At 41.5% G+C, this 27,805-nt stretch overlaps 1 protein-coding gene across 1 annotated transcript in view; it reads right to left on the bottom strand.

Annotated features, from left to right (window-relative positions):
* The window catches only part of INO80 (INO80 complex ATPase subunit), a 128,035-nt gene that overhangs the window by 87,484 nt on the left and 12,746 nt on the right, over window positions 1-27,805 (bottom strand). Inside the window, exons 2-7 of the mRNA XM_074955680.1 lie at window positions 17,357-17,542; window positions 14,474-14,640; window positions 14,281-14,348; window positions 10,665-10,826; window positions 3,742-3,862; window positions 2,181-2,395 (exon numbers count right to left, since the gene is read on the bottom strand). Coding sequence (XP_074811781.1) covers window positions 2,181-2,395; window positions 3,742-3,862; window positions 10,665-10,826; window positions 14,281-14,348; window positions 14,474-14,640; window positions 17,357-17,499 — 876 coding nt within the window. The 5' untranslated portion in view covers window positions 17,500-17,542. The remainder of the gene's footprint in view (window positions 1-2,180; window positions 2,396-3,741; window positions 3,863-10,664; window positions 10,827-14,280; window positions 14,349-14,473; window positions 14,641-17,356; window positions 17,543-27,805) is intronic.

The raw sequence follows: 27,805 nt of genomic DNA, 5'->3' as shown, positions 1-27,805 counted from the left end.
GTATCCATGCCAAAGACACTGCTTCATTGCATGATGAAATTGAGAGGTCCTTAGGTGGTGAGACAGGACACTGGTGTTGCTCTGCCCCCACATCTAGTTCTTCCCAGTTCTTCCCAGGTGTCACCAGTGGTCTGGCCAGGGATACTACTCGGGAGAGCAATCTTTTCCTTTTCCTGAAATGAGTTGGAAACCTGCTTTAAGAGGCATATGAAAGTGGACCTCAATAAGCCCAATACGGCCACAGTGGAATACTATACTACATATGGGTATGGCTGTCTTATCTGGTATTGAGTAGTCCAATGCCACTCCTGACAAGACAGCAGCTGAGCCCGGTAGGGAGAACCAGCTAGTTGTTCAATAATGTCACAAGGGTCTCAGAGGAGAAGGTCCTCTGGCTCAACTGAGATGAGAACATATGCCCCGGTGATGGAGAGGTGGAATAAGTATCCTTTAGGGGTGACACCAAGGTATATAGCGCCAAGATACCAGGCTCTGCACTGGTACTGGTGGATGCCTTGGACGGTCCTAGTTCTTCCAACGTACTTCACACAACCCTGGTTCAGCTATAGGTTTTGACACTGAAAGGTGCACTGCTAGAACTGGAGTGGTGCCTTCTCAATGCCAAACAGGGTTTGGTGGTTCCCTCTCCTGAGGTTTTAGTGGTCTGTCTTTGTGCAAAGTCACTGATTTCCAAGCTAGGGTCTTTGCCCTCATGTTTGGAGCAGTCTGTTTCAGTGCTGGACTTCAGTACCAGAGGTGTCTGTAGTGCCAGTGGAGACTCCTTCAGTGCCTAGACCAGTTCCAGGTCTTCTCTCAGTGCCTCCTTCTCAGCGATGGTGTCACATGTGTCCTAGATGGGGTACTGGACGAAGCTGGCTTGTCTGATACCAAGACTCTGCCCATCTCCTCACGATCTGAAGGATCCAAGTGATGGAATTTCAACCACACATCCCATATTTTTTGTAAGAATGCACAAATCAACAGGTACACCAAGCATATGCTCGGTGTATGGGATTCTCCCAAACAAGAGGCACCCATTGTGCCTGTCTTGGAACAGAATTAGTCTATCAGAGGAAGGACAGGCTTGAGCCCCCAGATTTCAAACTTGCCATGTTGAGGGGCCCTGTAAAGGGGGGAAGGGCTTATACAGACTGGGTCTCACCATCTGTACTCAGTACAGATGAGTAAATATTGTGCAGAGCAGTCGTAAGTCAGGTGAATCAGAAGAGTTCTGAACAATTTTTTGAAGACTTACTTGGAGCTCACCAGATTCTGTCTTGCTGCTATCGGCAAGGGAACTGAGGGAAGGTCATAGCCACCCCATCCTTCATATGGAACACAAGGAGGCACAGGGCTCATGAACGGCCCCAACGGACATTGCTATTCAAAAGACTCCAATCTTGCACAGTGAGATCCACTCAGACACATACTTGAAGAAGCAGGCACAGTTCTCTCTGCACATTATGGCTAAAATTGTCCCTCTTTATCTCCTCAATCTCACCTGAGTTGCAGTTGCTACAAAGTTTAGATCAATTAGTGTGTTATTACAAAATACTAAAAAAGTATAAGTATAAAACAAGACTCCCTGAAAAAAATTTTTAACTATAAAAGTCTCCATTTGGCCCTGGCCGGTTAGTTTTGTTAAGCAAGCACACTTCAATACAAGTTGTACAAGGTTCTCTAAAAGACCCTTTAACCAGTGTTCTATTGAATACTACTTTAAATAATTTTTCTTCACTGTAAAGGTAGTGTGACTGAGTGCTCTTTGTATGATGACTCATTTTTCCTTTAACTGTTGAGCAGCAGCTAAGCCAGTTCAGAGAGAACCCTTGCTTCACACGTTCTTTATTTTCTGAACAGCCCATCGATCGCTCCCTCCTCTCCTACACTTCTGCCTTTGTCTCCATTCTCCTCTTCTCCAGCCTTTTCTTTGTTTCTGTGGAATGCACCCCCTCCTCTTTGCAGTGATTATATACCTACTTAAAATTTAATGAAAACTTTAAAAAAAATCAGAAGTTGGAAGAGCACCTCACTCACCAACACAGCAAAAGATGGAGTATGGAATATTATTGTGATATCTGGTGATCCACAGAAAGCTCTCAGACTGCATTCTGACTTCCTGATTCCTCAAACCTTCTCTGCCTTGGCATCCCCCATTCAATGCCATTGGCCAAGCTCACCTTTGGTAGCTCCTTTTTGACAATGCTAAGCCACACTTTCCGTCGGCGGGCATTCAGTTGTTCGATGGTCAAGTGCTTCTTCTTGGACCCTGGTGGTGGTGCATCATGAGAAAACTTAGCAAAAACTTTGGTCTGGTGATGGTGGCGTCTTGGTGACTCTTCTGAGGAGAGTTCTTCATCCCGTCTCCTCTTTTTTTTCACTTTTTTCAACTTGGCTGCATGGGAACAATTGGCACAAGATCAGTTTCTTTTCCTGTCATTTGTGATCCTCCACATCAACTCCTATGTCCTCCCTTGCCCTGCTTTCCTAGCCACTTTATATCTAACAACAAAAGGGACCAGCAAAAACGGAACTGGTCCAGGAGTAGTTTTATGTTCATCCCATTCTGGGCCCACCCATACATAACACTAGCTACCTTTTCATTACTTAGCCATTAGACAGGAAAAATCTGATATTGCAAGATGATGAGAACTCGATACTCCTCTCCCCAGGGAAACATGCCTGTACAGTTAAAATACTTGGAAGCTGGTATGTTTTTCTGCCCTTGAGTGAAGCTCTAGTCACAAACATTTAAAAAAAAAAAAAAAAACAAACACAAGATCAGCATTCAGTATAAGTCTCAAACCAAGCTGTTGGTCATTTGAAAGAGATGTCTAGTTATATTTAGTACAGATACCATGTGTTCAGAGGAAACTAACAGACACTAGGATCGGATAATTAACAAGTAAGCTGCAGAGATTCTGCAAAGCCAAGTACACTGTAAGTTTCTGAGAGAAAAACATATGTAGCTAGAAGGATGTGCAGGAGGATAGGGAAGGAAGGAAGGAAGGCCAAAATAACCTTCTTGAACACAGATCAGACTTTCAGTACTTGCACTAGGCAGAATCCACTTTGCATTGATAATTCATAACCTTCTCTTCCTGTTTCCGCCCAGATTTCTAGCTGCTATCAGCTCAGTCAAGAAAGGAAACTGTGTTTCCTGAAAAACATGCATCTGAGAAACTCTAGCTGAGAGTTGTCAGAAGTAGATCTATTTTAATTCACCCCAGACAGCAGTTTCCTAACACATCCCTCCACTTTCCAGACTGTGGTCTCAGTCCCCATAATTCCTTGTTTGGAAGGATCATACTTATAAGGAGAACTATCCAGGTATGTGGCAACTTCTTGTGCTTTTCAAGCATTTGCTATATTTGCCAGAAAACCAAGTACCAGAACCACAGTATACAATGATATCTGTTGATTCCAAAACATTATTGAGTAATGAAATAGGTTGTAGGGTGATTGACAACTAGGCTATGCCTGTCTCTGTCACTCTAGAGCTAGAGACCAAGACTAGGAAGCAGGAACTCCAAATTTCTAATCCCAGTTTTCCTATCAACTCTCTCTGGGGGGAGTAGATAAGCCACGGCCTATGTTTTAGGCTCTTTCTATAAAATGTGATATTGCCTACCTACCTACCATCAGTGGTATTGAAGATTAATGTTTATTAGTAAGTGGAAATACAATATGACAAGTCTAATCACACAAACTCCAAGTAGTAACACAGGGTGGTTACCTCACCTTTTAATTTTTTTTCATCTTTGAACTTCTTTTTCTTGGGCCCTAGGAGATGGCGCTGTTGCTCATAGTAGGGATCATGTGTGGAGAGTAGCCCTGCACTGTAGTACTGATATTGCTGCAACTGAAACAGAAGTAAACAGTTAAGCAACATAACTGCTAGCAGATATAGATGAGTAAACAAATTCAAATATTGTCCATAAAGAAAAGTTTGAAAAATGTGTACTCCTCCATATTTAAAATTGAACTGGATTAAGATAAGGTGCCCAAAGTAAAGCCACTGGACAGATTTGGTTCCCAAAGCTCTACAAAGTGAATTGCAGCCTACTCATTAATACAGTAATATGTAAGAAGTGTCTGTACAGCCTACAGATCTCAGCATACAATGCTCCAACTAAATTCAAATACCCATCTGCTTGGCTCAAATTAGAACACTGCATGTTAGGACCTATATTGTTACTATAGGCCACATTCCCATTTTACAGCTGAAATCTGCTCTACCTTATGCAAAGCAGGCATAGCCATCAGGCTCCCACCAAGTTGCTAATAGGGTGCTCAAAAAGCTGCACTAAATTAAAGCATAGACACTATAAGAACATGTCTAGGGCCCCACCTCCTGCAGTCACATGATGAAGTCAGAATCGCTGTTTTTGTTTTTTTTTTTTAAGTAATGTTTCTAACCTTCAGGTTTGCAAAGTAAAGAGTGAAAATATGGCCAGTGTAGCCAACGCAGTGTTGTCTGTCAAGACTATACACAGACTCCCAAAGAGGGAGAAAGCCATGTACAGCCCCATGCCCATCACCAGAGCAGACTAGGAACCTGCTCGCTTGGGGGGGGGGGGGGGAAGGGGACAACTACTGCCACTGCTGTATCTTGAGAAGGGTATGAGTCACCACTACCATCAAGGGAAGAGGGGGTCTTCCTGGCTGTCCTGAGTGTGACGGAGAAAAGAGTGGGCCTCTGAGGTGTACCCCCAGACACCAATGAAGGGGCAGGATGCTCCTGCTTCCTCTGGTGCATTCTGGGTAGGAAGGGAATCACAGCCACCACAGCACCTCTCAGCAGCCAGGGAAAGGGGAGGCCCTGTCTTTGCAGCTCCCAGCTGGCCAGAATTAGTGAGAGTCATTGCAATTGCTCCTAGTACTGAGTCTGAGTAACCAGACACTACTGCTTCTCTCTTGGGTAAAGGAAGGACCTGAGGCCAACCCATCCTCAATCTCTCTAGAGAAAAAAAAAGAGGAGGGAATGGGAAGGCTGCACTCATACGTTTGGGTGGCAGCCAGGGCAGGTATTCCTACAAATGGGTGCTCCCCACCCCTCTGGGCACCAACCCAATAGAGGACTAATTGTGTGTGGTGGAGATTTCAATGGTACCACTCCATCATAGCTCTGTTAGGGTAGCAACAGCAGGAGCCTAACACATAGAGTCCTATGCTGAGGTGGCATGAAGGGACCACATACACAGAATCCTCTACAAGAATGGGTGGGGGCCAATTCCTCCCTCCTCTGAGACAGATTCCAGCCCGCTTGAAGACAGGTGTTTACTTGTTATCATCATACAATTACTATAATTGACAGATGAGAGGTGGGGAAAAAACAAAAGCTCTATTTTTCCAGTTTGCATACTTTGTGCATTAGATAGCATTTTGTGTGAAGTCATTCCTACCTAGTCAATCAATGTCCTTAGGTGTTTGTGTGGGTGTTTCACACAGCAATTTGAGGAAAACATTTTAAAAAAATACGGAAACACAATTGCAGTGCCATAAATGCTGCCTGAGAAACCACAGGGCAGACGTAGTACCTGAAATTATTTTTAATAATTTTTTTTTAATTGAAGTGGATAGCATCCCTTTAAGCATGAAGAGGGTACAGCATCTGGTTTTTAATAATCTAATCCAGAAATTAGATCATTTCCATGACTCTCCAGACAACAACACAAGTAGAGTGTCCATAAATCAGGCTAGGAAAAGAGTGTTAAAAGCAATTACTCCAAGTACAGTGAAACCCCGCTATAACGTCATAATTGGGGTCCAAAATATTATATCGCGATAAATGCGGGATCGCTTTATAGCAGGGTTATGAAAATTTACCATTTCAAGCCGCTCAGTTTAAGTCTTGTAAAAAAAACCAACGGTTATCCCAGCATGTTTGAAACACAAAAGTAGTAATTTAATTACATGTACATGAAAGAAACATGTGAAATCGACTATACTAATCATTGCGCAGAGTGCAAAGTCAATCTGGTTGCATGACTCCATAATTTTAAATTTCATCACTTCTAAAAAAAGCTATCTAGTGTGGTCTGCTTATTTGCCACGGACTGTTGGCTTCTAGCAAAGTCAAGAATGCTTTTGAGTTGGAGGATTTTGATGCTGTCCACATCTTGAGTTTCCAGCCACCTCAAACTGGCTTCTAGGTGCTTTACTGCCTTGGACGCTTTTGGTGGGGGAGTTGAGGTACCATCATCATCATCATTAGCGCCACTGGTTTCGGGCTCTGGTGGTGCAGCTTCATTCTTTCCGCTGACATTTGCGACAAGTACATCATCTGACATGTGTCCATATCTGGGGCAGATGTCATCTGCTGAAAACCAGATGAGGATATCATGATGACTGTGCTCATATTCTCCGAGTGCTTCTTCGGCTAAACATACATCGTCTTCAATGAATCTTGTAAATTCAGGCTCGTCGTCGTGACCCTCATCGTGCGTAGATGATGGAAAAGTTGGACCAAGACCCTATATCCAGCATTATTCAATGCAACGTGCAGAGATAGCAGCCCAGAAATGGGAACTCCTTCTGAGCGAGCCTGGACAAACTATTGGTACAAGGCTGAATCTAGGCATTCATCATTAGCAAACTTGACCTTTTTACGCTATAAACCAGTTTCCTCTTCAAGAATGCAGGGTAGGCTACGGAGCTTTTCTTCTTTTTTCTACCCTCACAGAGTGGACTTGCTAATTCCTAGATCTCTAGCAAGCTGAGTTTGTTGTTTGCCCTTCTTTAGTTGATCCAGGGCATACAATTTCTCTTGGGCAGAAAACGACTTGCATTTGCAAACTGGCGTATACATAACGGTAAAATATTTTTTAAAATATAGGAAATTAATAACAAGTTAATAGACAAACACCATACACACGTACAACCCGAGAAGTAAGTGCAATGGGCCTGCAATGGCCACGAGTCACTTTATCCTGTAAGACCGGAAGAACGCGGTTTATTTATAAATGTCATAAAAAAAGTATTCTGGCAAAACACAAACAGTATTATGGCCTTAAAGGGGAGCCCACTTATGACCGTGTTACATCCGAATTTGCTTATCACGGGGCGCGTTATTGCGAGGTTTGATTGTACAACTAACTAATATTCAGGTTGTCAAACAAAAAAAATATATATAGTTGACAGAACATTTTCAGTTGTCAAAAATCATAAAATATCAGGGTTGGAAGGGACCTCAGGAGGTCATCTAGTCCAACCCCCTGCTCAAAGAAGGACCAATCCCCAACTAAATCATCCCAGCCAGGGCTTTGTCAAGCCTGACCTTGAAAACCTCTAAGGAAGGAGATTCCACCACCTCGCTAGGTAACCCATTCCAGTGCTTCACCACCCTCCTAGTGAAAAAGTTTTTCCTAAAATCCAACCTAAACCTCCCGTACTGCCACTTGAGACCATTACTCCTTGTTCTGTAATCTGGTACCACTGAGAACAGTCTAGATCCATCCTCTTTGGAACCCCCCTTCAGGTAGTTGAAAGCAGCTATCAAATCCCCCCTCATTCTTCTCTTCTGCAGACTAAACAATCCCAGTTCCCTCAGCCTCTCCTCGTAAGTCATGTGCTCCAGCCCCCTAATCATTTTTGTTGCCCTCCGCTGGACTCTTTCCAATTTTTCCACATCCTTCTTGTAGTGTGGGGCCCAAATCTGGACACAGTACTCCAGATGAGGCCTCATCAATATCGAATAGAGGGGAATGATCACTTCCCTCGATCTGCTGGCAATGCCCCTACTTATACAGCCCAAAATGCCGTTGGATTTCTTGGCAACAAGGGCACGCTGTTGACTCATACCCAGCTTCTCATCCACTGTAACCCTTAGGTCCTTTTCTAGAGAACTGCTGCCTAGCCATTCGGTCCCTAGTCTGTAGCAGTGCATGGGATTTTTCCGTCTTAAGTGCAGGACTCTGCACTTGTCTTTGTTGAACCTCATCAGATTTCTGTTGGCCCAATCCTCCAATTTGTCTAGGTCCCTCTGTATCCTATCCCTACCCTCCACCGTATCTACCACTCCTCCCAGTTTAGTGTCATCTTCAAACTTGCTGAAGGTGCAGTCCACGCCATCCTCCAGATCATTAATGAAGATATTGAACAAAACCGGCCCCAGGACCGACCCTTGGGGCACACTGCTTGACACCGGCTGCCAACTAGACATGGAGCCATTGATCACTACCCATTGAGCCCGACAATCTAGCCAGCTTTCTATCCACCTTATAGTCCATTCATCCAGCCCATAGCACTTTAACTTGCTGGCAAGAATACTGTGGGAGACCGTGCATCCGATGAAGTGAGCTGTAGCTCATGAAAACTTATGCTCAAATAAATTTGTTAGTCTCTAAGGTGGCACAAGTACTCCTTTTCCTTTTGCGTATCAAAAGTTTTGCTAAAGTCAAGGAATAATACATCCATTGAGCCAGTTATCTCGTCATAGAAGGCAATTAGGTTAGTCAGACATGACTTGCCCTTGGTGAATCCATGCTGACTGTTCCTGAACACTTTCCTCTGAGTGCTTCAAAATTGATTCCTTGAGGACCTGCTCCATGATTTTTCCAAGGACTGAGGTGAGGCTGAGGGGCCTGCAGTTCCCCGGATCCTCCTCCTTCCCTTTTTTAAAGATGGGCATTACATTAGCCTTTTTCCAGTCTTCCGGGACCTCCCCCGATCGCCATGAGTTTTCAAAGATAATGGCCAATAGCTCTGCAATCACATCCGCCAACTCCTTTAGCACCCTCAGATGCAGTGCATCCGGTCCCATGAACTTGTGCTCATCCAGCTTTTCTAAATAGTCTCTAAAATCAGCACTTCTGAAGTACCAGTCACCATAATGACTAAGTGGTGTACACAAATTTCAGATACAGGGAAATCTCTGTCCTGCTCTCTAGTTTAGTTGACTTTTTACTTCTGAACACACTGTCAGATTAATCTTCTGCTCCAGTTAACTGACAAGCTTTTGGAGAAGTAGTGAGACTTCCGGCATAAAAATAAATTTGTGGCACAAAAATAAAATAACAAAACTCTTTTGTATGCATGTTCTCTCTTCCTCCTTGGGGACAAGCTACTGAATATTGTGGGTGTTTCAGCTGAATGGTACCTTGAACTGCAGTCTGAAAATAACAACTAGCGTAATCAGCCTTCATTTTTTTAAAAAAGGCCTAACAGTTGTGTTCTATACTGCACTTTCAAGAATATGAATGCATGTAGAGTTAAATTGGGGCCTCTTCCCAAAATGCAATATGTGATTTGTAAAAAAGTGGCTTGCCTCTTAAAGGTTAGAGGCCTGAGGCCAGCCAACCCTAGTTACTAAACAGGGATCATCTGATTTCCCTATAAAAGGCAGCAGGAAGCTGAAGGACGGATGCTCAGGGAAGAGAGACTGTTCCCAATTAAAGGCCACTGTAGAAGAACTTCATGCAAATAAAATCAGACTCTAAGATCAGCTGCTGTCACTGGAGGGCTGCTCTCATTAGACTTATGAAAGTCTATATGGAGTACATTTAAGAAGGTCCTTGTAGGGGGTGAAAACTGAGCCAAGGGACTGCTTGCCAGGCTCCCCTGAGGCCACAAGGGGGTGCAGGGAGGAGGCCACTCTCTGACAAGATTGCACTGGATGAACAGGGACAGAGAAAACTGGACAGAAGCAATGAGAAGGGTGGGAAAATCATCTATTTCTCCACCCATGTGGTGGAATTGACAAGTAAATTGAAGAGAGACCACCAATTTTCATTCCAGACTCTGGCCCAGCACTATGGTTTGTCAGTATGTAATGGGGAATACAGGGAGTGTTCACCTCCACACACTTTCTACTGCAATTCAAATAGAAGCAAAACAGTTTGGGCAACATCCATTTAATGTAAGAAGGGATGGAATGTTGGAATCAGAAGGGTCCATAACAGTTGGGGAGATCTAAAAGTGCAGTGACAGCAGCAGGATCCCCTCTTCTCCCAAAAGGGGGAGAGAAAGAGGGACAGTTAGTGAGGGAAAGTTATAGGGATTTGTAAGTGTGTGAGGAGAACAGTGTCTGGAATGTGAAAAGGAAAGTGAAGAAAGGAAAAAGACTGAGAAAAATGAAAAGCCAACAAAACCAGGAGAAAGAAAAAGGAGGGGGAGGACAGAAACCTCTGCTGAAAAAGCAGAGTGCTCATGACTATTCTCTTACTGCAAAGAGGCTGTGTGTGGGCCATGAATTGCTGCATGTGGTTTAAATATACCAATTCAACCTTAACGGCTGCAGCTAGCTATACCGAAATGTATCCCATAACACCATACTTCTCACACTTGCTGAGTTAATTCTGGTCTCAGGACGGTAGTTAGCTCTGGCGAGGAGGTACATGGGTTTGGGGTAAGGAGAGATACCACCGATGCATAGGTGTTTGTGTAATGTTGAGGGATTCTCAGAATAGGGGATTCTAGAATGTAAGGTCAGCAGCTTGCCCATTGGCCTGTAAACTAAATTACATTTGTTTGGACCAAGTTTTAGGTTGTCCTGGGGTGCTGCACAATAGGATGTTTTCCTAGTCTGCCAGAGACTACACTCAGTTCTGTAAGCAAGTTTAAGATCAATTAAAATATTGTACCATATTTAAAAAAAAAGGGGGGGGGGGAGGGGAAGGGAGTCAAAAATTCATGAGAAATGTGTCACATTCTGGGGATTTTACCTCTTTGTCCTTGCTGTATTTACTTTGATGCAGTTTCTTATACTTGTGTAATCGCAGCATATTATGAAGCTCCTCCCTGCTAAGAGAAAACTCCTCCTCCTCCTCTCCATCCTCATCACTTGGTGAATCCGTGTCACTGGAGTCATCACTCAGGAGGACGCTCTGGCAAGAATGAAACCATCTCTAGTTTTACAACAGCACACCTCACAGTGAATTTTTTACTTAGGCAGAATTCCTGCAGTTGTTTGCCCAATTAAGTACTGCAGAACTGGCCCAACTGCAGTAATTACCATTCATACAGTGCTTCCTATTTGAAATCACCAAGAAGCATTTCCATGCAAAACACAAATAGTTTTCTTAGTCTGTCCTAAGAAATGGAATGCCTCATATGAAGGCAAAGCAGCAATTTCTACACCATTCCCTTTAGTTATACCACTGATTCTAATTCCTTTTCTTGTATTATTTGATTTTAAAGGGACACTTGATTAAACTGAAGGGGTAGTAAATGGCAAACATTTTTTCCTTCAAGTGTTCAGGTTATCCTGCACATCTTAGTGCTGCAACAGATCAGAAATACCATAGCTGGATTCACAAAAGGATATAGTAAATTTATTACTGTAACAAAGCTAAAAATTCTATATAGAATTTAACCTCATGATTCTGGACAAAAGAGGGCAATGATGAAAAAGAGACAGGACTCTTACACACACAAACACACACACACACACACACACTGCACTACATTATTACCTTATTGGGATTTCTGCTTCTCTCTGAAGATACTGGCAACTACCAAAAGCAAGATATCAAATTTGATAAACCTGCGGCCTGAGCCACTATGATAAGTTTTCAGGAGAGCATTCCTGAAAGGCCAAGCACAATACTCTAAGGGAAACATTCTCTCTCTTTATACAAAGCCAGAAGAGCCTTTGAGGCCATACACAGTGAGGTACAAGTTATGTCATGTCCTAAAACTACTTTACCTTCACTGGGGATCAGCTCCAGAAGAAAGGAGCATAAAGCCATCAATCCCTGCCACTCTTCTTTCCCATTCAGACCTGGAGCAATGAATTGGGCCTCAAATGTCTGTTTCATTTATTTGACCACAGCACATTGTAATTTGGACATCGTAGTAGGTATATTTCATGTTTTTGAACACACACCTCTCATTTAAACAAACCAAAAATACTATCATTCACTGAGTATCATCAGTTCAGTCACTATTTTAGCATATAGAGGAGACTAAGACTCTGATCCAAGGAGACCATAACTGCATTCTGTGCTATACAGGTTCTCATACCATACATTACCATAGCATCAGAGAGCCTTCCAGTAGCGCATTAAGCAATGTGACTAACATCTGTCATGTGTGGTCATTCTCTCACTCACTCTCTCCCCAAGGACAGAACTGAGTGTAGAACGTACAGGTTTGTTTTGGTAGTGTTTGTTTTGGGTTTTTTTAAAATCTAAATAAAAGCTGTCCTTCCCCTTAATAATACAGAAACTAACAAAGCTTTCTGAAAAGTAGTCAGATTTTACATTGAACTAATGAAGAGGGTGCAGTGAACAAATGAGAAGAGACCAAGAAAGTGCAAGAGATACTCCAGGGGGCATTCTGTGCCAAAAAATTAAAAATTAATGCCAAAAAATTAAAAATTCTGCAAATTTTATTTGTTAAAATAACACTATGTAATCACACCAGTTTCATTTATTTTGGTAATTTATTTCAAAATATCTGTAAACAAATATGTCTGTAACAATACAGACACGCACAAAAATTCCCCCAGGAGTAGAGAATTAAAGAAACCACTATGACAATTCAGTTCCTGTTTCTCTGCCCCCACGCCCCACTAGAGCCTAGCCAGGGAGGGAGAGGAGGGGGGGGGAACAGACAGCCACAACCCCTCCTGCCCCTCGAACCCACCTGCAGAGCCACCCCTAGCCAATACACCCGAACCCCCTCCTCCCCAGAACCCAACCCCCCCCCCCCCCCCCGCCACCCAGATTACCCGTCCCCCCGAGCCCATGGATCCAGAGAGAGAAACAGCCTGATGCTTGGTCCCAGACTTGCAAGGAATTTCCTGCACACTGCCCTCTCCTTCCCTCAGGGCATGCCAGGAACCCCCTAGCTCCCTCTCCCTCCCCCCAGCAGGGTCTTCTATGTGCAAGCTGGGCTCTACCGAGTCCAGTGACCCCCCTAGTGGCAACTAGCAGCACGGCAGCCCATTTCTATGGGGCAAAGGAAATTTTGCACACACGTCAAGTTTCTGCAAAATTCTGCATTGCACAGTGGTGCAGAATTCCCCTAGGAGTAAATAGCAAACTAAAATTTTTCATGACATCACTTTTCCTCTTTTCACAGCTCCACAAAACATTCTCACACCCCCGCACAGTTAAACAACTTCACAATACTATGTTCTGTCCCCAGTAAGAGGGTACTGCATTTTCTTCCTAAAACTGCTCTGCAGTACAATATTCCTAATTTTAGGCTGTATCCAGTGAGCCCTAGGTACAGCTGAAGAGCAAGGGTTACAAAAGTGGCTTTAAAATACCTTGACATTCCCCCAATCCTGAAGCTGAGAGCATACCAGTCTGGTCCCTGATATGACTTACAGCAGCCTTTACACTGCTCTAGTTTGTGACAGCTGCCAATGGCCCTAGGGGTTATTCTGGTAGCCAGGAGTTGCTGAGACATATGGGAGCCCTGGCCTTGCTCTATTTCCAACAGCCACAAATCCTGTGCTAGTGACCAGGAGGGGGGTTGTGTATAACTGTTATATGGCTCAATGCCACATGAAGATTTGCCTTGATGGAGCAGAGGGAGTTGTCATGTGGTTGCAATTGCCAATTTTAGTACATCACCAAGCAATCCTAATGAATAAGGAACACCAGGAACTAGACTTTCAATAACACATTATTTTGTCTTTACAAGGAAGGGGTAAAATGAAATGAACCACTGAGAGGCTTATAGTCAGAGGAAACGTTTAGTGCACTACATTTGACTGGCTGTTTGTCAGGGAGGGGCAAGGAAGAGGGTTGGAGCAGTCTATTCACCTTGGCTTCACTCCACACCTGCCCCTCTTATTCTCTTTTCCCCGCCCCCTTCACCGCTCCATTTCCTTTTTCTTTCCATTTAGCTTTTCTCTCTTAAGTAAACCCACCAAAATAAATAAATAAATAAATAAATAAAAAGAAAAAGTGGAACTAACATGACATTGGCTGCCATCACTTTGTTCACTCTGCTTATTCACTCCCTTTCCCCCACCATATCTGTCTTGTCTATTTAGACCATAAACTCTTGAAGGCTCGGAATGTCTCCTACTCTATGTTTGTACAGTGCCTAGAACAATAGTCCCCCATTCTTGGTTGGCCCTTAGGCACTGCCATAATAAATATATTAATAATACACAAGTTAATAAATGGATGTGCCATATTTTGATCAGTGTTTACTAGCAGGTTCAAGTTCGTTTTTTTTTAAGCATTCAGTGTTTCACAAGAACGCTAAGGAGTACCACCACACAATCACTTTTGTTTCCCCAGTCAAGGTAGAATACCCCTAGAGATTACACCACAATAGTTATTGATCACAGCTCCCCTTCACCTCCAGTACTCTTACCTTCAGCCACTTTCTGCTTTTCTTCAGTTTGGAAAAGTTATACAAACTCCCTTTTTCTGACTTTGGCTCTGTTTAAAGAGGACATTTTATTTGATTATGAAGTAACTGAATTTAAAGAAAAAAACCTATAAATATAAACAAAGAAGCCACCTTACCCCATAGCAAGCAGGAATTCAATCTGATGCACACTCACCTGGCTGCAGTATTCCATTGAGGGAATGTGTGTTTAACATCCCAGAATTTCCTGTTCCAGAGGATTCCCCAAGCAATGAATTTGGGGGCTCTTCCTTAATTTGCATCAAGGAATCCCCAGACTGTGGCAGCAAAGGATTGTCATCCAATCCATCCTCGCTTTCATCACTGCAATAGGACACACAAAAATATGATCACAGCAGGAGAGGAAAACACTCATAACTAAGGGCAAGGACACCCATAAAAGACATTATAGAAAATGCAATTTTCCTGTGTGGCACTTGTACTGGAGATTAGGAACTAGGGATTGGAAAGGTCTCAAACTGTCTGCAACAATTATACAATTTGAAGCACTGCTTAATGTTAACTTCTTACGTGAATTTGTCAACTGCTCTGTAATTTGATAGTATCATAAAACTTTTAATAAAATGGTGTAGTGATTTAAAAATATAAATGCAAAGCAAATGTAGTAATAATTTTGCCTTATTATTCCAGGGAGAAGGCTCTTGGGAAATAGGAAAATGAGTCTAGAGCAACATTACATGGAAAATTTTGGAAGAGGAGGTGATAGAAGAGAGTCAGGTAATTGATGTAGGTTTTATGGATGGCCCTCTACTTCAAAGACCATTTAAGCAATCTGATATAGTGGAGTCTGATATCCTTTATGCAATCTGTATTAAAGGGCATTACAAGTCACTACTCTTTACCTGCTGTATGCATTATATAGACAAACGTGTTCATCTCTTTGCTTGAAATGTATGGTCCTCAAGTACTGTATTGTTCTCAACCACATATGCAATTAACTGATAAACCAAGACAGTGCACATATTGTCCTGTGACTCTGCCCACTTTAACCCCTGTCCTAAATCATCAGGAAGACCATAGTACCTGACCTCTCCCTTAGCCTTTGCCAACCAGCCACAAGTATTCCCTGGATTGAGAGGGCTTTACAGAGCACAGCAAGGCTCCACTGGACTGCATAAATGGGAGTGCTGACTTGGAGATGTGCAGCGTACAAAGTGACAGGGTTGGATATGGAGGAGTAAGGTACTGTTATAGTCCTAGGTCTTAGTGTTATCGCTTCAAAGCCAAAGTTAAGGTTCAGATCAGTGCCACTCAGCCTAAGCCACCAACTGAGCAGGTCAGTCATTCAGCTTCTCACTCACTGAGCATTTCCTTGGGGAGCATGAATTGAGTAAGAACCTGAGCCTTGAGATAAGCCTGGGCACAGGTTCCTTTGTCTCAGCTCCTTGCCCACATCTCAGAACTATGTAGCTGTGTCATGTATAGAACATGTCCATTCTCAGTTCCCCATGTTTCTCAATGCTGTGTACTTGTAGCATGACCATTCTCAATTACCCACCCAGTTTCGCTGATGTGTGCGATTCTAGAACACTCTGAAAATTAAAAGCAGGTAACTGGGGGGAAGGACTTTATCTTAGGAACTCCTTGGCCAGGTATGACTCAAATCTGCCATATCTACTAGCCTGTGGCATAACTATTTTCAAGGCAATCTGCCTAGACACACCTTTAGAACACACTGAAAAGTAAAAGCAAGCCTCGTTAAGGGCTGTATCTTAGGAAACTCTTGACCCAGTGACTCCAAATTTACACCACAAACTGTAATCCAGGTCCTCTGCTGGCACACTAAATTTTAAACCAATCTGGATGTGCCTGTAAATTACACAACCCTTTGAAAAATCAACTTGAAATTGATGTGTTTTGGTTCCATCCTCCATCCCAGATTTGACTACCAATAGTTGTAAACCCCTTTACGGAACCAGAAAAAGTCTAAACTTTTGAAATACTGTCGTATAGATAATTCTCTGTGGCAGTCACTAGCTGAAATAATGAGAAATCCACTGTTATCCGTTTCATGGGGATCCTTCCTGTATTTTTCCCCCAGCTCGGGGGGGGGGGCAGGGGGGAGGAGGGAAGACTCAGAACAGAAATTTTTTTAAAAGTGGGTCATTTTGAAGGGGAGTCTGTAACTTGACCCACTGGAGCAAATAACCCCAGATTCGCACCATTAACTCTACCCCTGCCCTGATATTTCATGGAAGTTTTCAAGGCAATCTGTCTATAAATATTCATATGCATTTTAGAACACTCTGAAAAATGAGATCTTGAACAGAAAGCTCTGCTCACCTTTAGCTATGGCATTGCTACTGCTCTTCAGTAATAACAACAGAAGAAATCATAAAAGCAGTAAATGGTGGTTAAAAGAAGTCTACTCCTTTTTATATTTTCCTATGGGTAACCAATTTTTTGACCCCCCAAAACCTCTTATCTCGCATCAATTTCCATATCCAAAATTCATATAGAAAATGAAATTTGTCTGAATGAAACATTTTACCAAGGATGCTAATGGACACTTTACTAAAGTCATGTTTGGCTTGTATAAGTAATAATACTTGACGCTTACACAGCACTTCTCATTGGAAGATCTCAACATGTTTTACAAAGATGATACTGGTATGTTGGTTTGCTTGCTTGTTTGTTTTTTTTAAGAGAAGATTTTTGTTTCTTAATAGTTCTATTTGTTTCCTACCGCACAATTCTGTGTCTGACAACAGCACTGAGATGTTACAAATGATTAAGGGCCAATTCTCTTCAAAACTAATTTAAGATTTAATAAACTAAGCCTACTTTTTAGTAAAAGCTGACAAAAAGAATTCTTGACCATTGTATCTGGGCTAACAATGAGCCAAGTAACCAATCTATGTGAGGTAAAAAGACCAGAGAACAAAAATCCTTGAAAAAGCAGGATTTATACTGTACAAGTGGTTACTAACCCCTTACAATGGGGGTTGCCTGGAAACAATACTATACAATGTCTCTTTTCTGGGTGTTCCCAACCTAAAACAGGATAGGTTTTTGGTACCTGGATATACTCCTGTTGAAGATGGTGGATGTCTGTCGTAGAAACTGATCCAATCGCAGAGCTCTCTCCAGACATTGCAGATAGAGGGGCTTCGCCAGCTCTGTGGAGCTGCCATCCTCCCTGACACCCAGCTCCGAGGCCATAGAACAAATCTCTCCTCATGCACAGATGCTTCCAAACACACAGCTGGGTGAGAACAAAATGCACCCATTACTATTACCTCACTTAGCAGGGACTGAAGAGAAGGAATTAAGTGCACTGGCAGAATGTACTGCATATTATTTTATAGAACCCCAAAAGAAGCTAAGCACTTCATAGAAGACAGAGAAAAACAGGGTTCCTAATCAAAAGAGCTTACAATCTAGAGATTTCTGAAGTAACCAAAATATTAACCAGAGAACAATGCAAAGTTGGAGTGACTGGGGATGTGAAACAGGTTTCCCAAAAACATTCCAAACAAATCAAATTGACAAAACTGTCTGGGAACAAAAAACTCTAAGCAATAAGAAATAAAAGAACAATAAAGTTGTTGCTCTTTTCTGTAGTGCACCTTCATTCTTGTTACAAACAGGTCGAACTGCTGGCACCTAGATATTAGAAACACAGAAGGTTGACTTGTATTAAGTATTGGGTTCTGGAGATACTAATACGGAGTGTGGCGTCAGGAGAGCCCATTCTCCACGTTAATTTTGTTGTGGACTTCACCACCATGTGTGGTCTTGGACAAGTCACTTCACCACTCTTCCTCAGTCTGCATTGTAAAATGGGAAAAGTAATATATAGCTACCTCACAAAATTGTTATGGGGATTCATTAATGTTTCTACAGCACTTTAAATATGGCAATAATTTTTAATAAGAGATTATTTCAAGCACACTGGTCAACCAATTGCCTGAAATAAGAGTTTCAAAACAAGCCAGCAGTTATGCTATTCTAGTGTTGCTATATCATTGATCACTTTTATCCCCAGCTCATAAAACTCCTGTTCCTCTAGTTGGCTAGCCGACAAGCACCTTATTTCAATATATGGTCACCAAGAATAGGACTACAAAATTCTGGGCATATTAAATTACACAACTTTGTATACGTATATAAGCTGCAAAATCTGTGTTAATGCAATACTAAGGCTGCACAGTTAAAAAATATCAGGAAATGCACAAACTAGGATTTCAACAGCAATGTTAACTTGGCCAAATAAGTTCTCTATATTTTCCTATAGGCATTTATGGCCTATTTTCAGAGAGACTGAGCCTGACCTAGTATAACAATGCCTTATATCAAATAATATTGAGTTAGGAACACAGGAAGTACAAAGAATCCAACCGATGAAAGAAAGAATCATGTACTGAAACATTCACCATTATTAAAGGAAACAAGCTGAACTTTGGATGAAATGGGCAGCCACATATATCATATGAACTGCATACCTGTAACCCAGAGATTAAAAAAAATCAGAGAAACCTTTTTTCAGTTGAATCTTATATAAGGTGTTCTGGAAGAGAAAGGAGCCACAAAAACCAACATGGGAGAAGAACTTTTTGAGTGGACCCCCTTAAGTTCACAATTGAAACTAGAATGTATTTTTTCCTCATGCATATCTTTTTGTAAAAAACTATTAGTTTTATAGTGCCACAAGGTGTGCTTGATATTTCGTTTACAAACATACAACAAATTCTTGCCCAAAACAGCTTACAGTCTAAAATTAGACTATTGCTCCTTTTGCTATATTTAGTATCAACTATTGCCTATGTGTTTTTTTTGCGTATATATTTTTAAAAAATCATCCAAATTCCTTTCTTACCCAGCCCATTTTGTAACATTAGTGAAAGCTCCTGGGTTCTTTAACACTAATCCAAATAGACTTTTTGCTTCAAACTGTTCTTCATTTATCTTCAGGATTTTAGGTTCTCCAAAAAAAGCCTGAAATATTTATGTTGCTGAAGTTATTCAAGGTAAATAAATGTTGAGCAGACTTTGAGAATGTCTCTACTACAACCTTATCAATTGTTCTTTTGTTTTCTTCTGTTACAAATACAGGGATAATGGTCAGGACAGTAGTAGGAAGATTATTTTTGAACACACAATTGGTTTTATTTCCAAATTCAAAGAAGTTACTGTGCATATGAGAGCTACTTATGCCCTATGTGTAGGGCCCTACCAATTTCATGGTAGTGAAAAAACGTGTCAACGACTGTGAAATAAGCCCTTTCCTGTTAAATCTGATTTCCCTCTTGCTGCTGGGCTGGCAGGGACAGGACTGGTCCTTCCCCGCAGGGCAGCTCTCCCAGGCAGATCAGCCCTACCTTGGAGTGCTTTCCCCTGCTGCAGGAAGCTCCAGCCCCAAAGGTTCCTGCAGCTGGAGACTTGTGGAGGTGGATCCAATATTCCCCTGCTGCTGGGAGTGCCCCAGCTCTTAGCTAGGAGTCCCTGCTGGGCTGGGGAGGGACAGGACTTGTTCTTCCCTTGCATGGCAGCTCTGGGGCGGGAGGCAGGAAGGGGGCAGATCAGATCCACTTCCAGGTACCTTTTGGGTTGAGACCTCCAGTTACAACACTGTGAAATTTCAAATGTAAATAGCTGAAAACGTGAAACTGACCAACTTTAAAACTGTCTGGCCATGAAATGGATCAAAATGGACCAGGAATTTGGTAGGGCCCTACCTATGTGATAATGATGTTCAGTTGCAAATAAATTTGTTCAGCTTGAGATTTTGTTTCTTGGGAAGCACCATAAATCAGCTGTTGGAGAGTTTTATAGTTTCTTTGCCAAGATCAATTGCCTTCTAAATAATTCTTATGGTTTGTGCCATATGTGTAATAACAATTTCTCAAAAGGTATCCTTGAATGCCACAAAACTTGAAAGGAGATTTCCTCCATTGTTATTTATGTCAAGATATTGCTACATTTTTTCAATGACTGAAGTGAAAAATGTGTTTTATTTTTCGCTTGTGCATTTAGTCAAGGGTCTGGGTCTTCAGGCACATCATCTGAAATGAGTACTGTACTCATTTTTGCCATTGATCTTGCAAGGACTTAGTACAGATTTGTAGATTTTAAGGCCAGAAAGGATTTCTGAGATTACATAGTCTGACCTCCTGCATAACACAGGCCATAAGACTTCCCTGAACTGAATTCTACTTCAAATTCAATGAGTGTGGTTGAACTAGAGCATATCTTTTAGAAAAATATGCAGTCTTGATTTAAAAATTTCCAGAGATGGAGAATCCACCAAAACCCTTGGTATATGGTTCCAATGGTTAATTACCACAACTATTTAAAAATTGCATCTGATTTCTAATCTGAATTTGTTTAGCTTCAACTTCCAGACACTGTTACATCTTTGTCTTCTAAACTGAAGATCCCTCTATTATCACATTTCTGTTCTCCAGGTAAGTATTTATAAACTGATCAAATCATCCCTTATCCATCTCTGATAAACTAAATAGACTGAGCTCCTTAAATCTCTCACTATAAAGGCATGTTTTCTAATCCTTTAATCAATCTTGTGGCTCTTCTCTGAACCCTGTCCAATTTATCAGCATCCTTCTTGAATTGGAGACACCAGAACTGGACACAGTAACTCAGTAGCAGTTCCGCCAGTGCCAAACACAGAGGTAATATAATCTCCTTACTCTCTGATATTAACCGTTTTTGCATCCAAGGATCACATTCACATTGGGAGCTCATGTTCAGCGGATTATCCACCATGACCCCCTAAGTCTTTTTCAGAGTCATTCCTTCCCAAGACAGAGCCCCATCCCTCAAGTATGGCCTACACAAGGTGGATAAAAATAAATTTTTTTTTAATTTAAATCGGATTTTTTTGATAAAATGCTTTTTGAGGAAAAACCTATCTAAAGATAGTTTTAATTAAGATACATTATAGCTCAAAGATATCTCATCATGGAATAGGGATTATAAATTCTAATTCTATAGTATGAGACAATATATTCATGTAATGTTTAAGAAAAGCTCTGTAAATTAGTTCCAATAGTTAATGGATTAGGGACCCAATCTTATGGGGTTCCAGGGGCTTCTGTATAGGTTATTTAGGTTAATCTTTCTGTCTACCCAATGGGACTCAGTGCTCAGTCTAGAAGATACCATCAGAGATGCTTAGTTTTGCAGTTCTCCGATTTGGGTCTCCCGAGATAACATGCTTATTAACAGCAAAAATGTTTTTAAGTAAATAAATATATAGAGGTGAGAAATAACAGACCTCAACTCTACTGTCCCTCTGCAAATTTGTGTACACAGAATCAATCCCTTACCTCTCTCTAAAAGTTCAAAGTTTCAAAAAGTTCAATGAATAGAAGATTGTTGGGGAGGAATAGATCTGGACAAGGAGAAGAAGTCTGGAGATAAATGTGAGAAGCAAGGGACATTTCCTTGGTTTTGTTAAAATATTATATGTTTGCCATTGAAGAAAAAAAATCCAAAATACTTAACATTGTTGTTTTAGTTAAATAAAACAATTTAAATGTCTGTCTGATGATGTTCTCCTCCTAATACAGCCTGGTAAGAAAATCCTCCAAATATTAATGATTAACCTTTTGAACTGGAGATAGTTCACCTCCCAATGACTTCATAAATATCTGCTTCAATTACCTTTGGTAAATGAAATGACCAAACAATCATTCATTTTCTGATATAGCTGTAAAATTCATCTGAAAAGTTTTCAAAATAAATCACTGTTTAAAAATGTATAGTGTGTACCTTCTAAAAATGAAACCTACATCTATCTGAGTTGTGAAGAATATGTATTAAGGTTATAACAACCAACAAGAATGCACTTTTATGTAGAAAACCGTGATTAATTCGAGTCTTCCTGACTAGTGATTTAAATCAAATTGATTTAAATCAAATCCACCCTGGGTTTACATATATAGAAATTAAGAATATGACCTTACATTTGGCTGTATAGAAACATGTTTGCTTGACTCCAGCTTATCAGACGATCTAGATTATTCTGTATCAGTGACCTGTCCTCTTCATTATTTACCACTCCCCCAATTTTGTGTCATTGTCAAATTTAAGCAGTAATGATTTTATGTTTTATTCCAGATCGCTGATAAAAGTCTTAAATAGCGGAGGGACAAGAACTGATTTCTGTTGGACCTGGCTAGAAAGACACCCACTCCATTATTCCCTATTTACAATTACATTTTGAAAAATAGACAAGTTTTAATCCATCTAGTGTGTACCATACTGATTTTGTACAGTTCTAGTTTTGTAATCAAAATGTTGTGTGGTACCAAGTTAAATGACTTACAAAAGTCTAAATATATTCCATCAACACAATTACCTTTCAGAGTAACAGCCGTGTTAGTCTGTTTTCGCAATAAGAAAAGGAGTACTTGTGGCACCTTAGAGACTAACCAATTTATTTGAGCATAAGCTTTCGTGAGCTACAGCTCACTTCATCGGATGCATACTGTGGAAAGTGTAGAAGATCTTTTTATATACACAAAGCATGAAAAAATACCTCCCCACACCCCACTCTCCTGCTAGTAATAGCTTAGCTAAAGTGATCACTCTCCTTACAATGTGTATGATAATCAAGTTGGGCCATTTCCAGCACAAATCCAGGTTCTCTCACCCCTCTCCCCCCCCCCCCAAACCCACTCTCCTGCTGGTAATAGCTGCATCATAATCAAAAAGGCTGACAAAGGAGGTGCTGTTGTCATCATGAATAGGTCGGAATATGAACAAGAGGCTGCTTGGCAGCTCTCCAACACCACTTTCTACAAGCCATTACCCTCTGATCCCACTGAGAGTTACCAGAAGAAACTACAGCATTTGCTCAAGAAACTCCCTGAAAAAGCACAAGATCAAATCCGCACAGGCACATCCCTGGAACCCCGACCTGGGATATTCTATCTACTACCCAAGATCCATAAACCTGGAAATCCTGGGCACCCCATCATCTCAGGCATTGGCACCCTGACAGTAGGATTGTCTGGCTATGTAGACTCCCTCCTCAGGCCCTATGCTACCAGCACTCCCAGCTACCTTCGAGACACCACTGACTTCCTGAGGAAACTACAATCCATCGGTGATCTTCCTGATAACACCATCCTGGCCACTATGGATGTAGAAGCCCTCTACACCAACATTCCACACAAAGATGGACTACAAGCCGTCAAGAACGCTATCCCCGATAACGTCACGGCTAACCTGGTGGCTGAACTTTGTGACTTTGTCCTCACCCATAACTATTGCACATTTGGGGACAATGTATACCTTCAAGTCAGCGGCACTGCTATGGGTACCCGCATGGCCCCACAGTATGCCAACATTTTTATGGCTGACTTAGAACAACGCTTCCTCAGCTCCGTCCCCTAACGCCCCTACTCTACTTGCGCTATATTGATGACATCTTCATCATCTGGACCCATGGAAAAGAAGCCCTTGAGGAATTCCACCATGATTTCAACAATTTCCATCCCACCATCAACCTCAGCCTGGTCCAGTCCACACAAGAGATCCACTTCCTGGACACTACAGTGCTAATAAACGATGGTCACATAACCACCACCCTATAACGGAAACCTACTGACCGTTATTCCTACCTACATGCCTCCAGCTTTCACCCTGACCACACCACACGATCCATCGTCTACAGCCAAGCTCTGCAATACAACTGCATTTGCTCCAACCCCTCAGACAGAGAAAAACACCTACAAGAGCTCTATCAAGCATTCTTACAACTACAATACCCACCTGCGGAAGTGAAGAAACAAATTGATAGAGCCAGAAGAGTTCCCAGAAGTCACCTACTTCAGGACAGGCCTAACAAAGAAAATAACAGAACGCCACTAGCTGTCACCTTCAGCTCCCAACTAAAACCCCTCCAACGCATTATTAAGGATCTACAACCTATCCTGAAGGATGACCCAACACTCTCACAAATCTTGGGAGACAGGCCAGTCCTTGCCTACAGACAACCCCCCAACCTGAAGCAAATACTCACCAGCAACCACATACCACACAACAGAACCACTAACCCAGGAACCTATCCTTGCAACAAAGCCCGTTGCCAACTGTGCCCACATATCTATTCAGGAGACACCATCACAGGGCCTAATCACATCAGCCACACTATCAGAGGCTCGTTCACCTGCACATCCACCAATGTGATATATGCCATCATGTGCCAGCAATGCCCCTCTGCCATGTACATTGGTCAAACTGGACAGTCTCTACGTAAAAGAATAAATGGACACAAATCAGATGTCAAGAATTATAACATTCATAAACCAGTCGGAGAACACTTCAATCTCTCTGGTCACGCGATTACAGACATGAAAGTTGCGATATTACAACAAAAAAACTTCAAATCCAGACTCCAGCAAGAAACTGTTGAATTGGAATTCATTTGCAAATTGGATACAATTAACTTAGGCTTGAATAGAGACTGGGAGTGGCTAAGTCATTATGCAAGGTAACCTATTTCCCCTTGTTTTTTCCTACCCCCCCCCCCCAGATGTTCTTGTTAAACCCTGGATTTGTGCTGGAAATGGCCCACCTTGATTATAATACACATTGTAAGGAGAGTGATCACTTTAGCTAAGCTATTACCAGCAGGAGAGTGGTGGGGGGAGGTATTTTTTCATGCTTTGTGTGTATAAAAAGATCTTCTACACTTTCCACAGTATGCATCCGATGAAGTGAGCTGTAGCTCACGAAAGCTTATGCTCAAATAAATTGGTTAGTCTCTAAGGTGCCACAAGTACTCCTTTTCTTTTTACAATTACCTTTATCAACCTAAATTGTAATTTCATTATCTTATAAGTGCAAGTCATGCCTGACTAACCTAATTGCCTTCTATGACGAGATAACTGGCTCTGTGGATGAGGGGAAAGTAGTGGATGTGTTATTCCTTGACTTTAGCAAAGCTTTTGATATGGTCTCCCACAGTATTCTTGCCAGCAAGTTAAAGAAGTATGGGCTGGATGAATGGACTATAAGGTGGATAGAAAGCTAACTAGATTGTCGGGCTCAATGGGTAGTACTGGAGGGTAAGGATAGGATACAGAGGGACCTAGACAAATTAGAGGATTGGGCCAACAGAAATCTGATGAGGTTCAACAAGGACAAGTGCAGAGTCCTGCACTTAGGACGGAAGAATCCCATGCACCACTATGGGACCGAATGGCTAGGCAGCAGTTCTGCAGAAAAGGACCTAGGGGTTACAGTGGATGAGAAGCTGGGTATGAGTCAACAGCGTGCCCTTGTTGCCAAGAAATCCAACGGCATTTTGGGCTGTATAAGTAGGGGCATTGCCAGCAGATCGAGGGAAGTGATCATTCCCCTCTATTCGACATTAGTGAGGCCTCATCTGGAGTACTGTGTCCAGTTTTGGGCCCCACACTACAAGAAGGATGTGGAAAAATTGGAAAGAGTCCAGCGGAGGGCAACAAAAATGATTAGGGGGCTGGAGCACATGACTTACGAAGACAGGCTGAGGGAACTGGGATTATTTAGTCTGCAGAAGAGAAGAATGAGGGGGGATTTGCTAGTTGCTTTCAACTACCTAAAGGGGGGTTCCAAAGAGGATGGATCTAGACTGTTCTCAGTGGTAGCAGATTACAGAACAAGGAGTAATGGTCTCAAGTGGCATTACGGGAGGTTTAGGTTGGATGTTAGGAAAAACTTTTTCACTAGAAGAGTGGTGAAGCACTGGAATGGGTTACTGAGGGAGGTGGTAGAATCTCTTTCCTTAGAGGTTTTTAAGGTCAGACTTGACAAAGCCCTGGCTGGGATGATTTAGTTGGGGACTGGTCCTTCTTTGAGCAGGGGGTTGGACTAGGTGACCTCCTGAGGTCCCTTCCAACCCTGATATTCTATGATTCTATATCTTGTCTCTCCCACCAACAGAAACTGGTCCAATAAAAAATATCACCCACCTTGTCTCTTGAAGATATCAAGTTAGTTTGACAAGGTCTATTTTCCATAAACCCATACTGACTGGCATTAATTAACCTCCTTTATTTCTTTATTAAATCTAGCCCTGTATCAGCAATGCCATTACTTTGCCAAAGATCAATGTCAGGGTGACAGGCCTATAATTATCCAGATCATCCTGTTACTCTTTCTAAGTATTGGTACATTAGGGGTTTTTTTTTTTCCCCCAGTCCTCTGGAACTTCTCCAGTGTTCATATACTTATTAAATTAATTAACAGTCCAGAGAGCTTCTCAGCCAGCTCTTTTAAAACTCCTGGATGCAAGTTTCCCAGACCAGATGATTTTAAAATGTCTAACTTGAACAGTTATTATTTAATATCCCCCTTAGTTACCGTTGCAGTGGGAAGTATATCATCACCAGGATATGAATACATCATCCAACTTTTTCCCAAATATAGATAACTTTAAACTCATGCATACTTTTAGCAGGATCAGAGCCTCAGAAACTAAATATTTTGAGGCTTTTTCAGCCTTTATGAAAATCAAACTTATTCCAGATGAGGAATCATGAACTTTGGAAAGTAGATTCTTTACTTTTTGGGTTTAACAGCCACCAGACATCAACTACATTATTTCCCATAAGGACAGAACTGAAGATTTTAGATTTTTTGCTAATCTGTAAATTGGGGGAATTTCATCTAACCCAAATTTTAAACACAGCACTAAAGTCTCCTCCCATAAATAATTTATTTGTGTGGTGGGAACAATTAGAAAATAAATCTGACAGAAAACAGATATATTTAGAGGGGCATACATACACCAAATATTAAGATTCCCAGGCAGTATGCCAGAAAGCAAGAGAGAAAATTCCTCTCTGGTCTTCAAAAAACTGTAATAACCACAAAGGGTAAGTTTTATTAACATAGTAACTTCCTTTTGATGGGTGTATTGTTGGATACATCAAATACTTGTCCCACCCAAACATTTTTTTCCCCAATTAACTGTGTTCTGAAGTATTTAGATGCATTTCTTGAGTTAGGGTAATACCCACTTCCACACTTGAGACAGAAGAGAACTTTCTTACATTTTATTAGGTGGTAAATGACATTTATATTCCACTTACAGGATTTGTATGAAAACAAGTGGAAGGTTGCATTATATTTAATCTCTTTATGCAAGGCATTCTTATCTAAATAAGCTTTACATATAATGTTGGTTGCTAGAATATCCTTCTCAATTCAGTTATACTGGGTAATCAATATCTTGCCTCTGAATAACTAAATAAAACTTCTGAATTTAACACACGTTCTTAAACATACTAAAACTCTGCTGAGGACAAATTCATTAAACCATTTTTACAGTCATACTGTGGACAGAACAAAGGGCCAATCATGGAACTTTTTTTTTTTTTTTTAAACTTACACAATATACTCATAGTGGTTCTCAACTCATTGACAGTGATAAAATAATGTCCTAAAAATCTCTGCCTCTTAGAAATATAGTTGGGTGTAAAGAGAGAGGGGAAAGGGTTGAGATTTGCAA

Source organism: Natator depressus, chromosome 6, assembly GCF_965152275.1.
Source record: "Natator depressus isolate rNatDep1 chromosome 6, rNatDep2.hap1, whole genome shotgun sequence".
Classification (NCBI taxonomy): Eukaryota; Metazoa; Chordata; order Testudines; family Cheloniidae; genus Natator; species Natator depressus.
This window is presented reverse-complemented; position numbering and strand designations above follow the sequence as displayed.